Source organism: Panthera pardus, unplaced genomic scaffold, assembly GCF_024362965.1.
Source record: "Panthera pardus isolate Hobbes unplaced genomic scaffold, ASM2436296v1 HiC_scaffold_5, whole genome shotgun sequence".
In the NCBI taxonomy this organism is placed as follows: Eukaryota; Metazoa; Chordata; class Mammalia; order Carnivora; family Felidae; genus Panthera; species Panthera pardus.
Window position 1 is genome coordinate 3,909,416 of NW_026526980.1, and position 15,173 is coordinate 3,924,588.

At 44.7% G+C, this 15,173-nt stretch overlaps 1 protein-coding gene across 1 annotated transcript in view; it reads right to left on the reverse strand.

Annotated features, from left to right (window-relative positions):
- GRIN2A (glutamate ionotropic receptor NMDA type subunit 2A) overlaps window positions 1–15,173 on the reverse strand; it is a 369,843-nt gene that overhangs the window by 109,163 nt on the left and 245,507 nt on the right. Inside the window, 1 exon segment of the mRNA XM_019468560.2 lies at window positions 812–926. Coding sequence (XP_019324105.2) covers window positions 812–926 — 115 coding nt within the window.

The window sequence follows — 15,173 nt, forward strand, 5'->3', positions numbered from 1 at the left end:
TCTCAAGCTGCTGAAGCAATTTAGAAGCCATGCCTTGCTTGTCAAAAAAGACAAGATAAAGACACAGGCTTCCTTTTGATCTCTTTTATTCTGCTCTTTATGTGATAGTATGGCCACTGACTTGGAACTTGGTGGGAGAATGGGAAAGTGGAACAGATACTGTCATCGTTCTCATGGCGTCATCTGTAAATCCTGTGACATCTCCCCTCTCTGACTCAGGACACGGCCTTGGGTAAGACGTGTGATGATTTTTTTCCCTGCAGTGGTGGTTTTCATTTTTTAATAGTTAATATACATGTTCTATAAAATGTGCTTTACAAGAAATATAATCAACCTGTGATTTGTAGAAGTGACATGCTTAAGTTTTGGAAATGGGTTGATTTAAAGTAAAAGACTAGAAAATACAGGGGTTCCTCCATATGGCAAAATGTGTAATTATGGTACATAATATGGGGTTTAGGCAGACTCGTGTGATCACTGCTCTGTAGTAAACATGTCTATTGTACCAACATGAACCAAACTTTAGTCTTTACATTATTTATCCTAAGTCCTTCAAGGACCTTTCCTAATGAGATGTGAGAAGCTGACACACAGAACAGCACACGATCACCACAGTTTACCCAGGAAAAGCATTCCGCCTGCACCTTATGATATTTGGTCTGCCTTGTTCCAAGAAACATCTGGTCCTGGTCGTGGGATGGGATCTGGAGCCGCTCAGCAGAAAACATGTGAGGAAAAGGAGTAAGCCGAGCCCCTCTGTGGCCCCTGCTTTCATCTTTCCCCTATATGCGGCATGCCGAAGGATGCTCACCTTTTCCCATTCTCTGTCCTTGTTCAGCACAATCACCACCAGCCTGGGGTGCACCTGATAGCCTTCTTCAGTGAAGGACAAGTCTTTGCCATCCCATGTCACGTTGACCATAAATCTAGAGAGAGGAAGAGAGAAAGACGTGTCTTTAGGGAAGAATTCAAGAGGTCAGATGAGCAGATGCCACCATCAACGTAACACTCAGAAAGTGAAGACTTATGTGGCCATCATCACACATGACAGGTGGCCTCTATCCAAGGAAGTATTAGTATGCGCGTGGGCACTGCTAATTGGCCAGGCACTCGTTTCCATGAACCTGTAATCACTCTCAGAATCCCCAATCCTGTTTAGGCATTAGTAATTGTAATTAGCACATGGGATGGACCCTTCCATCCTGCCATGCCCATAGACTTCTGTTCCAATGATAGTACAGGAGGGTCTTAAAGCATGTTCTATTATGTTTTAATAAGCTTCCCTAAAGGAAGCTGCTTGCTCATAAACCACATGGTATACAGCTTCTAAGAAATAGTATCCCATCTGTTCATTACTCATTCTACTAATACTTAATAGATATTTGCTACAGGCCAGGACGCAGCCACTTGGATGAAGGTAAGTAAGGAAACAGATAGGATCCCTCTCCCCATGAAGCTTATAGTCTAAAGGACAGGACAGGCATTAATTAATTACAGATCTATGACAAGTGATATAGTAGAGAGGTGAGTGTGCCATGTGGAAGTGAAACAGGGGTCAGGCAAGGCTATAAGGAGTCAGTATTAACTAGGTTAAAAAAAAGGACATAAGCATATTCCAGGCAAAGGGCAGCAGCACGTGCAAAGGCCCTGTACTGGTACACATGAGGGATTGACTGCAAACCAGCGAGACCAAAGCAGAGAGAGAGACAGAAGAATGTGGGATGTGGTATGGCTGAGAAGATGAATCGGTGAGATACAGCAAGACTTTTCAGGCCATGTTAAAGACTTTTGTTTTTGTTTTAAAACAGTAGGAAGATACTGAAGGTTTTAATCAAGGAGGTGGTACAATCGGACTTTTCTTGTATAACATGACTTGAATGTTGTGTACAGAATGAGTTGGAGGGGACATAGGGGGTTGGTTACATTGTGCTTATTATCCAGGTCAGAGAGGATGTTGGCCTGGGAACTGTTGTGGCCCCAAAAGAAAGGGAGGAGAAGGAGAAATACCAGCTGCCACAAATAGGACCAAGTGGAGAATATTTAGCAGGTGTTTAGTGATGTGGAGGTTGGGGGAGAGAGAGGCATCAAGGACAACGCCTCGCCTCACCATCCGCTTTATATAACATCCGTATGGTCAACCCTTAGCCTAGGTGTTTTCATTGCACAACATCTGTCTTCCTTGTGATACTCTTATCTCCAGCACCCCTCAAAGCCACCTTGCCTGTAGGCAAGGTGGATGCAGACAGGGAGGGAGGGAGGCAGAGGTCAACTCCCATGATTCGGGTGGGAGGGTCCCCAGGATTCCACTTCTCCTTGCAGCTTAAGAAAAAGGTGAAGCTGTCAGACTTGCATGGGAACATACCACTTGGCAGATACTCAGTTAATGTAGTATGGTGGGTTGAAATATTCAGAGATCCCAGACAGACAGACTATCTCAAGGCCATGGCATTTTCTTGCTTCACATTCCCTTAACACCAAAAGCAGCTGAAGAAGTAAAATATTAAGGAGGAGAAATAGACTATGAAAAAAATTCTAAAACCAGGGACTGTCCTAACTGGTCACATGTCTGCCCCTGGGCAGCCATAGTGGAGACTGTGTTGTGCGGGGGGAGAATCAGGTCTCCAAGGACAAGGTGAAGAAACTGGGGAAAAGGCAAAAAAGCAAATATTGTGTATCCATTCAATTAACTATTTGGTTTTTTTCTAAATCGTGTTTTGATGACAAGTTAAGGGTGAAGAGAAAATGCTCACTATTTAATGTTAAACAGAAGAGAATAAAAATAGGGTTTGTCTATGCACAGAGGGATTACAGGTACCTTTTATTTGTGTGTGTGTGTCTTTTTGTTCTCCAAGTTTCTTGCAAATAGTGTTTGTTAAAAAACAGAAAAATAAAGCACTGCGATTCTAGAAGGAGCAAAGAGTAATCACTCTATTTGGTGTGCATGCGAGGTATCTGTGATCATTTCCTCATAGGTATTTTGTTGATTCAACAACTATTTACTGAATGTCTATTATATGTCAGACCCTATGGGGAGTCTTCTAGATACAGGAATAAAAACCGCAGTGGCTGTCCGCCCTCCTACAGGTATCTTTACCACTCTGTGACACAGGCACATAAACAATGACAGCACGTAGAACACCACTCTTGCACAAATGCACAGTGAGTGGGAGATGTAAGAATGCCGAGGAAGGCCGCTCACTCAACCTAAGGGATACAGATGGCACTTCCTGGGGAATCTAGGAGAGTAAAAGGGTTAAGAAGAGGTGGGAGAAAAGAGTTCTGAGCCAAAGAATCACCCTGAGTAAAGAAGAGTCAGCAAAGGCAGTGACACATGCTAGGGAAAGCAGGGAATAGCTTAGTAAGCTGAGGGGCAGTGGGATTTGTCTGAAGAGAATCCCTGAAGCCAGATCGTAAACGACTTTGAATACCGCCCTAAAGGGTTTGGATGTTGTTCAGAAGACCATGGAGATCCATGAAAGGTTTTAAGTAAAGCAGTCATGCAGTCGGATTTCCTGCCAAGAGAAGAAGTAAAAATGCTTCTCTGCATTGAAGGACAACTCCAACATTTTTGTTTATGTCTAAAAACCTCTCACTAACTAGGGGGACCTAAATTACTCTGTTTGTATTTTTCCAGTTTGACTTTTGCTTTTGTTCCCCATGATTAATTTTAGCCGTGGCCCATTGTAGCATTGGAGTTCATGTTTGGTGGTTGAGTATGTTGACAGATCATCACCACAAGTGTCATCCATCCGTGTATACATCCATTCATCTATCGTCTGTCCATCCATCCATCCATCCATTCATCCGTCCATCAGTCCATCCATCCTTGTATCCATCCATCCATCCATCCATCCATCCATCCATCCATCATTCTGTCAATCTGCCCATCCATGCATCTATCCATCCATCCATCTATCTGTCCATCCGTCAGTCCATCCATCCTTATATCATCTGTCCATCTGTCCATCCATCCATCCATTATTCTGTAAATCTACCCATCCATGCATCTATCCATCCATCCATTTATCCATTCATCCATCCATCTGTCTGTCCATCCATCCATCTGTCAATACACCCATCCATGCATCTATCCATCTATCAATCCATTCATCCTTCCATCCATCCATCCTGTTATCATCCATCTGTCCATCCATCCATCATTCTGTCAATCCACCCATCCATGAATCTATCCATCCATCCATCCGTCCGTCCATCAGTCCATCCATCCTTGTATCATCTGTCCATCCATCCATCCATCCATCCATCCATCCATCCATCCGTCAATCCACCCATCCATGCATCTATCCATTCTTCCATCCATGCATCTATCCATCCTTCCATCCATGCATCTGTCAGTCCATCTATCCTTGTATCCATCCATCCACCCATCATTCTGTCAATCCACCTACCCATGCATATATCCATCCATCCATCCACCCACCTACCCACCCGTGTATCTATCCATCCATCCATCCACCCACCCAGCCACCCATTCATCCATCTGTCCGTCCATCCATCTATCCATGTATTGATCCATTCACCCACCCACCCATCCAACCTACAGACATATTTGAGTACCTACTATGTGTCATGACCTGTGCCAAGAGATGTGATAGGAAAAATGATACAAAAGTAAACAAATACATTCCTGCAATAAATAATTGGAATAAAGACAGTAAGTATGAAATTAGAGATTTGTATTAAGTAGGCTGGTGAAGAGCGTAAGGAATAGAATGGCTCTGCTCTGATGGCAGAGTTGGAATCAGGAAACAAAGTGGAAACGTTTGGATTGTGTCAGGAAGGGATAATAAGGGCTGGCTAGGTGAATGGCCAGGGGAAAGGGGTGGTGATGCGCTGCATGGAGGAAGCCATAAAGCCAACGGCATAGAACCATGGAACAGGATGGAACACTGTTCATGGAATTTCAATATAAATATTGCAGACAAAGACCACCAGTGAGTAGGAGCTAGGATGAAATCAGTTGCCAAGTCACTCTGTATTTGCTACCCAAAACTTAGGGTTAGGCCAGCCAATTCACTAAGGTCTTTTATTTATTATCACTGTTGTTGTTGTTGAATCAAATTAGCTACCAAGCCAGGTTTCAATTTGTCCATCCCTTTGGGATGGAAAGAGTTCAGGATGGATCTATCTAATGGCCCAAATGTGGATGAACTGAAAATTTCAGTCAGTTATCAAGAGGTTTAGAAATATCCAGTTTGTTATCTTTTTGGAAAAGGCAGACCAGAGAGCAAATGCTTTGGCTCTGACATAGACATGAGGCCGGGGAGGGCCACTCACAGCATTACATATCACGACTGAACACCACAGTCGCTATTTTATCCACGGAGCTGGTGTGTACCACGGAGTATCCATATCTTCTTTTGATTTGCCAGCTGAATTTACTTAAGCCTCCCTCCTCTTTGATTCCCCATCATTATTTCTTCCACCCATTCCTCTTCTCCCCTCTTGTAGTGAGATCAGATGGAATGAGCAGGGTGATTAGATGTGATGGCTCTTCTTCAGGTTATATGGAAACAACTATACGGACGTTCTCACACTCACTAATTTTCTGTGTTCCTTTAAGATTTAATATTCTGGACCAATGAGTCTGTATACTCAATGTTAATATAGGTTCTTTAGTTTTTCCTTTTTTTTTTTTATTTTATTAACAGTCTTCAATCCCTTGTGTGTGTGTGGTTGGGGAGGGAACCTCTACCAAAATTTTTTGTTAAACGGTAATTTCATTATGAAGCTGGCAGGATGCAAACACCTATTACCTTCAATTCCCCCATCCAATTTCTAGGAAGGAGAATCCATATTTTCTCAGACTTTCTTCCCATTTAAACTAGCTCCAGAGCAAAATCCTTTACCTAGGGAAATGCCATTACACACCCCATTGCTTGGTCCCCATTAACACCTGCTGGGTACTTGTATTAAACAGCAAAATCTTATCATTGTTTTGTTTATCTCTCTAAAATGGATTATAAACTTTCGGTGATCAGATAAAATATTAGAAATTCTGGCAGCTGCTAAGCTTCAAATTACATCTTCAACATTTCCGTCAGGAGCAATAAATACAGGAAAGCATGCTGGCAAAATTGAGCAGGGTGGAGGCTCCAGGGGTCTCCCGAGGGTCCACTTGTGTGTTATTATCAACGACTGATGGTAAAGCCAACTAGCTGGGGTTTTCATTGTCAGTGACATACACAACATTAAACTAGAAAACATGTAAATTATGTGACATACATACGAACAAGTTTCCTTTAGTATCTACTTAGGTGTATGAAGCTAAAGTCCAGATCATCACTTGTCTTCTGCTTGCATTGTGTGCCCTATGAATGGGTGATACGAAGAGATCAGAAATAACACTGAAAAACAGAGAGGGCCATTTTTCCTGTATTATGACTGCAAAGAAACTAGGCCTGAATTTCAAGTTCTCTCTAGACCTGAACTGTTTACTATAACAGCCACCAAGTACAGCTGGCTATTGAGCACCTGAAGTAGTCTGAATAGAGGTGAGCCCTAAGGACATAACACACAGAAGATTCGGAGAATCTGTATAAAAAAAAATCATGTAAAATATCTCATGAATAACCTTACGTTGATTTCATATCAAAATATTTTGGACAGCTTGGGTGAAATAAAACAGATTATTAAAATTAGTTTCATCTGCTTCTTTTTCCTTGTTTAATGTGCTGCTAGAAAACATAAGATTCCATGAGGCTTACATTCTACCAGACAGCTGCTCTAGACTGTCTTTGGTCTTGGGGTATTTTTTAACCAATAGATGGTGAGCATCATGAAGGCCTTTAGTATCGCATTTCCAGGGCCAAACAGAGTGCCTGGTACAAAGCCGATGCTGAATAAATATGTGCACGAATTGCTATTTCTCTGTTGTGGACAACAGAACAGGAATCCAAGCCTGGCTTTGTGTTCCCGGCTGTGTCACTTTTGGCAGTGTATTTAAAATTCTCTGAGCCTTCATTTCTTTCTTTGTAAAAAATGGATCAGGTTACACTGCACGAACTAGCCAAGACAGCTGCATGTGGTTGGAGCGAACAGTGACCTAACTCCCGGGTTTAGGGATGGTGCCCTTAAAATACTGTTCCGGCTTTACTATGCCTGGTTTATAGCTATAACCTAATAAATAGTAGCTAATATTTACAGACATTTCCTATGCATTTTTTTTTTACTAGTTTTCCACCCCGTCACATTTTCTAACACCCCCACTCCAAATGCAATGGTCTTTTTAAGGCCATGCTTATGGTGGCCACTCAATGCACTTACTTCCAGGGTCCCTCTGTTCTCCCGTCAAAAGCTACCCATACATAGGCTGGAGAAGCTCCTCACACTATTGCTTAAAATGTCTCATTCCCTCTGATTTCTACTTCCTCTTTTTTGCCTGTGTCGTCCTAAGTCTCCTTTAACTTCCCAAATCTGATTATTTGAAATGTTCCCTAGACATATTTATTATTCACTATTTGCCTTCAGACTCTAATTCTCTTACTGTCTCACAAATGCCACCATAACCCATTTAGTGTTTCTCAATTTTTGGTTAATTTTCCATCTGCTTTGCCATTTCCCACATTCCCCTGGGGCTTTAGTCCCCCCCTCCTCCACCCCCAATCACACTCTGCCTTCAATGCCCCCTCGAACTGCTTTGGGTATCACCCTTCTCCGTCTGCGATGTAATTTACATGTTTCTGAAAACAGAGTCTCTGTTTTCTTCAACCTCCTCAAGACACTCGATTCTTGAAAACGTTTTTTGCTCTTGGCAGCACTCTCCCGGCGGCCGGAAATCCCTTCAACTCTGATGCGTGTCTGAGCGCCCCCTCATCTTCTATTAACTACCCCCTGATGGCCACCAAACTCTTCCTTCTTTACGCCCCACGCAAAGCGCTTTCGCCCCGCACGCCAGCCCTTCCCAGCATGCAGCGTGCCCTGCTTCTCTCCAGCAAGCCTCCAGTTGTCCTGGTGCTCAACTTCACAGGCTCATCGGTGCCCTCCCATTTCCCCTCAACAATTACCAAAAGGCACGACCTCAGGGCTATGACTTAAATGTCAGGACAGAAATGTAATCACTCCAACACACAGATTTCCATATTCTAGGCCGGCAGCATCCCAAACGGGCTCAGAAACGACAACATAAAGACCAAGAAGGAAAAAAAAAAAAAAAACTACTGGGTTAAAAAAAAAAAAGAGGTAAGTATTTAGTATTTACTCTTTAAACTCAAATTCTCTTGTGGCTGATTACAAAATAATAATGTCAGTTGCCTTGGCTGAGCAATTATATATACATATACATATATGTATATATGTACACATATATTTATATATTTAATGTGTATTTATTTACAGAGAGAGAATAGGCAGGGAAGAGGGGCAGAGGGAGACGGAAAGAATCCCAAGCAGGCTCCACACTCCGTATTGGAGCCCCACGTGGTGCTTGATCCCACAAACCATGAGATCATGACCTGAGCCGAAACCACAAGTTGGACACTTAACCGATGGGAGCCACCCAGGCGCCCAGCAATACTATAGTTTTAAAAATTGCCACAGGAGAGGGTAAGCTCCATCAAGGCAGGGAATCTTTGTCTGGCTTCATCGCCATGCTTCTAAAACACCGACGACAGTGTGTGTTCCAGTACAAGCTTAAAAATATTTGTGGAATAAACGAACAGACCTAGGCCTCCGGCACCTTGTTCGGTCAGTGCTTATTTTCCATGCGACAGCCTCACAGAGACGAGTCTGTGAAGCAACTGCTGAGTTTGCAACCACTCGGCCGGGGCTACGATGTCTTGCTGTTGCTTCCAAACCCAGGAAAGCATCCTACATTCTCAGAGCTTCTGTTTCCCCTTCCGTAGAAATCAGGCTGTAACAGCCACACCACTGTGTCACTGCAGGGATGAACTTCGATGGACCATAATGAGGTCAGTGAGGGGTGTGCAATGGCAGCCAGCATCTCGGTTTCACAGAAGTATCTTTTCTCCTCCGAACATTTGAGATTAAGGGGCTTTAATCTTTTAGATGCTGGAGGACTGTTTTGGCTACTAATCCCAGTCCCTCAAGGGAGGTGATGTGCTGCCTCAGTCCCTCACCCCAGGGAAAGAGAGGCGCTGGTCTGATTGCTCAGAGCCTGTGGGACCCCTGGACCAGGCTATCATGCACAAAGGGCTGCCACCCTCCCCTTCATGCCTCCTGGACTTCCTGTCTCCATTTGGTGAGCACATCTGAGCTGACGGTGGTTTGGGGGGACATGCCCCACATGCTGCCTTTTGTAACGCAACCTCCAAGTCTAAGACTTGTAGTACATAAATCAGGGAGAAGCTTTCTCTGTGAATATGACCGTCCCCCTGCCTCCGTCGCCAGACAGCAGAGCCGAACCACTTGGCCAAGGCTTATGTGAGGAGCAGGACATGTCCAGTAGGCTCTAAGAGACATGCCCTAATTGTACTTTGTCAGGAGTCGTCAGAAGCTTGAGTGTCCACGAATAACGTGGTTCTCAGGATCTCACATGTGTTCTTGTTCCTTATATGATTGGTTCTCTCAGGAACCTGATGGGGGATCTGGAAGTTTTAGAAATGCTGGATCGCATTTTATAACACCACCCACGTAGCACCAAACGTATCACCATTAACCTCTAGTGACTCTGCATCACCTAACCATTTGGAACTGGCTGGCACCAGGGCTCATGGAGCCATTTCACCTAATGAGCTTCTATTCCAAGAGACCCCACAAAACCAGGTAAGGTGGCAAGCAGTTTCCAGGAGCTCACTCGATCACCTGTGTCTATGCAGCACAGGTCTTCAGGATCTCAAACAGGCAGATGTGCATGGAAGGTGCCTCCTCACCACCCCTGACCCCACTCCCACCAACACAATATGCAAAATGACTTGATGTGAATCAATTCAACGTGCGATTTCATCCAAGAATGTCTGGATAGCCCCATCCGGGAACATGAGCCCCACAGGGGCAGGGCATTTGTTGCCCATTCTCTGCTGCACCCCATTCTAGAACGGGCAATGGTTCCCGGCATAAAGGAGATGCTAATCGCCCACTTACTGAGGGAAACAAAGGTCTCATCATATTTTCTCGCCTTCTGACAATGACCCTCCTCTATCTATCTGTCTAGTGGGTGCCCACGCGTGCTCGGTGGATCCCGAGGGATCTGATGAGGTAACCCAAAGGCACAGGAGGAAGTTCGGGGGGAGGGGGAAGCCAGTGGGTTTCTAGGACACCCACCTCCGCTCGAATCACAAACACACTGCACTTCCTGAGAAATTATTATTGGAAAAAAAAAATCCTACTGCTTCTACCAGTCAATTAAACTAACAAACCAGAAAACAATTAAGAACCTGTCCCTCCGTGCCACTGCATACAAAGACCCCGGTCTTCAAATCAGGAGGCCAACGATCTTGTCCCATCTCCTTGGACATGTGAGTAATAACAACCACTTTTTAAAAAAAAGGGACAAAAACATATTTAGCAACTAATATGTGTTAAATGTTGTACCAGATACTTTCCATATGCCTGAAATTTTACCCAAACAACTAAGTGTGGATTTTCTCCTTTCATGGAGAAAGTACAGAGGCTTGGAGAATTTTACGATGGTGCCACAGGCCTCACAGGGTGTCAGACACTTCTGGTTGTTCTTCAGTATCCTCTCTCCTCTCTGGCCTTAGTCATCAATACCCCCATTTTTAGCTGTGCACATAGCCTTCTACAATAAAGCATACATTTTCCAGCCTTCCCTGTAGCCAGGCATGCCCATGGCTATGTTCTGGCCAAAAGCAGGGGAGAAGGCATAATATTTATAACAGGTAACATGTATCATATAAAGGAGGGGATGAACCCTTCTTTGCTCCTTCCTCCTTCCTGATGGCTGGGATACAGACATGATGGCAGGAGCACTCGCTGCCAGTTTGGTCTGTGAGGTGGAAGCCACCGGCTAAGGATGATAAAGCCAGAGGCAGAGGAGGCCGGGTCCCTGACATCATGGAACATCATGATGAAGCCTTGGACAACCCTTGGATTTTGTTTACAGGAGGGACAAATCCAATGCTTCTCATGTTTAAGTGACTTTTAGGTTTTGGGCTTTCTGTTGCTTGAAAACAAAATTAATCCTGGCTGGTTTCAGTGCTATAGGGACTATGTGAACCAAAGTAGAGTCCACAGACTTTGAATTACATGGTACCAGTTCCCCATTAGCCTCTCTGCACCTCAGTTAACCTTCTCTGAAAAAAAGTGGGCATGGTCCTACAAATTCCTCCGTTTCCTTCCTAGCTCAGCAGTATTTGATCCTCGCTCCTGGCTCCCCCTCCCAGCACACAGCATATTTGGTCCTACCCCCATCTCTTACTACCTCTGTCTCTCTCTCTCTCTCTGCTCCCTCTCACTCTCACTCTCCCTCTCTTCCTCTCGAAGAGAGGGAGAGCGAGAGGGAGAGCAAGATCCCTCTCACTCAAAGTGTCTTCCCTCCCCACTAACTTCAACCTAAACCCAATATTTTTTTTTTGGCGGGGCAGGGGCGTGCACAAAGCTGAGTATCAAGCTCCATTTCTCCCATGTGGCCTTTCCTAATAATCTTTCCTTTTCTTAGCTCATTTTAATCCACACCTCACATTATAAGCCCTTAGCAATCCATAGTCCCTGACTGTTTCCTAAGAATTTCACGTTCACACATTTGCTCTCAACAGAAGCAAAGATAAGGACTTGGTTTCAGTCGTTCATGTTTGTCTAGCATCATGCTATCGGGCACAGCGTGCTCATCAATTATTGACTTGATTCAAAAAGCAGCACATGAATCTTCAACTCAGGACCATGTTTCTCCCCCTTGACACCAAACCCAAGACAGGGGTGACAAGAAGCCAGGCCACATGTCTTTGTCCACACAATATTCGGTGGCTATAGCTCCTCCTCGTCCCCTCCGCCATGCTTCTTGGCCACCCTTCAAGGCCATCTCTAATAATGCCTCCCCCACAAAGATTTCCCCGACACCTCCAAATCAGATACAACCTCTCTCACTGATTAACACTGATTGTTCACATGGTGTGAATCTTAGACCACCAGCCACCCCCATTATTTATGTGTAGTCCCAACCACGTGGAGGGAATTTTTTAAAGACCCCTCTTTCGGAAAACCCTTGTGATGGTTAGCTTTATGTGACTGGGCTATAGGATGCCCAGATAGTGGGTAAAACACTATTTCTGGCTGCATCAGTGAGAATGTCTCCAGGAAGAGATTAGTATTTTTGTCGGTACAGTAAGTAAAGAAGATGGTTCTCACCAATGTGCGTGGGCTCATCCAATCCACTGAGGATCTGAATGGAACAAAAAGGCAGAGGAAGGGGAATCTGCCCTCTCTCCTCGAGCTTGGAGAGCATTTTCTCATGCCTTCTTTGTTCACCTATGCTTCTGCCTGGAACCATGCCACCGGCTTTCTGGGGCCTCCAATTTACAGCACATTGGGGGACCTCTTGGCTCCACAATCCTGTGAGCCAGTCCCTCGTAATAAATCTCTGACTTTCCAGCTTCTTGGTTTTGCCTCTCTGGAGGACCCCAGCTAATACAACCCTACACTACCATCTGCTGGAAAAATAAAAGAGGAGTCTTTGATGAATGTAACATGGAGGGAGATTCCTGGCCTGATGTCATTCATGACCTACATGGCTTTACCTGCTCTGCTGGACTATAACCTTCCTGAAGACAAGAAGTCATAACCCAGGACTCTGAACTCGGGAAACACTGTAGACACAAGAGCAGATGTAGGGGAAATGAGTTGAGGTCGAGTTTTAAAATCACCATTTATGGCACTGTCCCCATGAGCAAGCCACCCAAGTCCTCGGGGGTCCAGCTCAGTCGCGTGTCAAATGGGTAACACCACTGTCTGAGGCTGCTCGGGCTGCCCTAACAAACTACCACAGGCTCTGTGGCTGAAATGATGAGAATTTGTGTCTCACAGTTCTGGAGGCTGGAAGTCCACGGCGGAGCCCTGGCAGATCCCACATCTGGTAAGAGCCTGCTTCCTGGTTTACAGATGGCCATCTTCTTGCCATGTCCTCACGTGGCAGCTCGAAAGAGCATGCTCTGGTCTCTCTTCCTCTTCTTAGAAGCCATCCCATCCTGAGAGCCCCATCCTCATGACCTCATGGGACTCTAATCAGCTCCCAAAGACCCCACCTCCAAATAACATCACATTGGGGGTTGGAGTTTCCACATATGAATTGTTGGAGGACACAAACACTCAGTGGACAGGAACCACCCAGTGTAGCTGAGAACTTCATGGCAGTACTCGTCAGAGGTTGATGAGGGCTTATCACTAATACATTTTTTGACTGACTTCCATAACTAAATGTGAACAATTCTCCCAGTTTTCCCAGCACTAAGGGCTTTCCTGGGGCATGGAACACTCAGTATTAAACCCTCCAAAGCACATCTAACTGAAATGCTTCAAATCCATTTCTTAGAAAACACATCCACTCAAACAAATATTAGGTGAGTACCGGGTATATGCCAGCAACGTGCAGGCGATCAGACGGTAAATAAAAAACTTGGGATCCTTTCTTCAAAGTCACTTAGAGTTTAGGGAGAAATAATTATTATCAGGATGTAATTACAACAATATAAATAACGGTAATATATTTGCAGCTGAAGCCCCTGATACTGTAGGAATATTAGCAGGAAGTCCTAACCTTTCAGAATACTGCTTAGACTCCCATTATTCCATTTCTACTTGTTTGTTTGTTTTGTTTTCAGGGAAAACACCAAGTTGAGTTCTCAGGAGGAAGCACAAAGTCTCATGCTTTCTAGGACAGGGCAGGTAAGATCCACGAGTGAAATGGGCTAGGTGCAAGATTACCTATGGAAAGCAGGGAAAATCCTAGCGAGAGGTATTTGAGTTCATTTAAAAATAATACTTTAAATGAAATAAGCCACATCTGCAGACCCTTCATTTGAACTTTGTTCTAATTTCAAACTTAAGAATATTCATGTTCCTTCCCCTAGCAAAACCCAGGCTTCCTTCTATGCTGGTACGGTTCACAGGATCGCATCCCTCCTACGGTGGCTTACTGACACGCAGTGAGTCCTCTCCTTTGACAAAGTTCTCCTTTCTATATACCTGAACATTTATTCTTCCTTTGGACACAGAAAACAGATCTGGTGGGAGAGAGGGTGTGGCTTCCCAAACTCGAGCCACCAGATTCTCCTTCTAAGGAATTTGAAACCTGATATGTGACTGGGTGCCTGGGTGGCTCAGTCCCTTAAATGTCCAACTTTGGCTCAGGTCAAGATCTCACGTCTCGGGGCGCCTGGGTGGCTCAGTCGGTTAAGCGGCCGACTTCGGCTCAGGTCATGATCTCGCGGTCCGTGAGTTCGAGCCCCGCGTCGGGCTCTGTGCTGACAGCTCAGAGCCTGGAGCCTGTTTCAGATTCTGTGTCTCCCTCTCTCTGACCCTCCCCCATTCATGCTCTGTCTCTCTCTGTCTCAAAAATAAATAAATGTAGAAAAAAAAATTAAAAAAAAAAAGATCTCACGGCTCATGGGTTTGAGCCCTGTGTCAGGCTTTCTGCAGACAGAGCCCAGGAATGGTCCCATCTGGCACAAGGTAACAGTAACTTTCTTCCATCAATGACTATGCCTCACCTTCTGACCTTTCCAAACCTGGGCTGCTCAACTTCTACTTTAAAGTCCCATTATTCCTTCTTTGTTACCTCCTTTTGTTTAAATTAAGTCGTTCAGAGTTTATTTCCCTCGCTTACCACCTGAATACTTTCAACAGTACTCACTTTGCTCCTGGCTGACGGGTATAACTTCTTACCTGGTCTCCAGATTCCCTGTATATCATCCCCCCACACTCACATCAAGTCCACCTGCCACATAAATGTTCCGAAACCTCACTTCCGATTATGTAAAATTCTGTTCAAAAGCTTAAAGTGGGTCCCTATTGTCCAGAAATAAAATCCACACTCCTTGGCCAAATTTAACTTCCAACCTTGCTTCCTAAAACTATTCCTCACATATCCTGCATTGGAGCAAACCCAAACAACTCACCATGTCCTTGTGATTTCCCACTCTCTGGCTTTTGCTCCTATACACTGGGAAAGCAGTCAGAGCTGTTGACTCTGGCTACTACTCATCTCCTTGGAACTTCCCCTACCGGGCCAACAGGAGGAT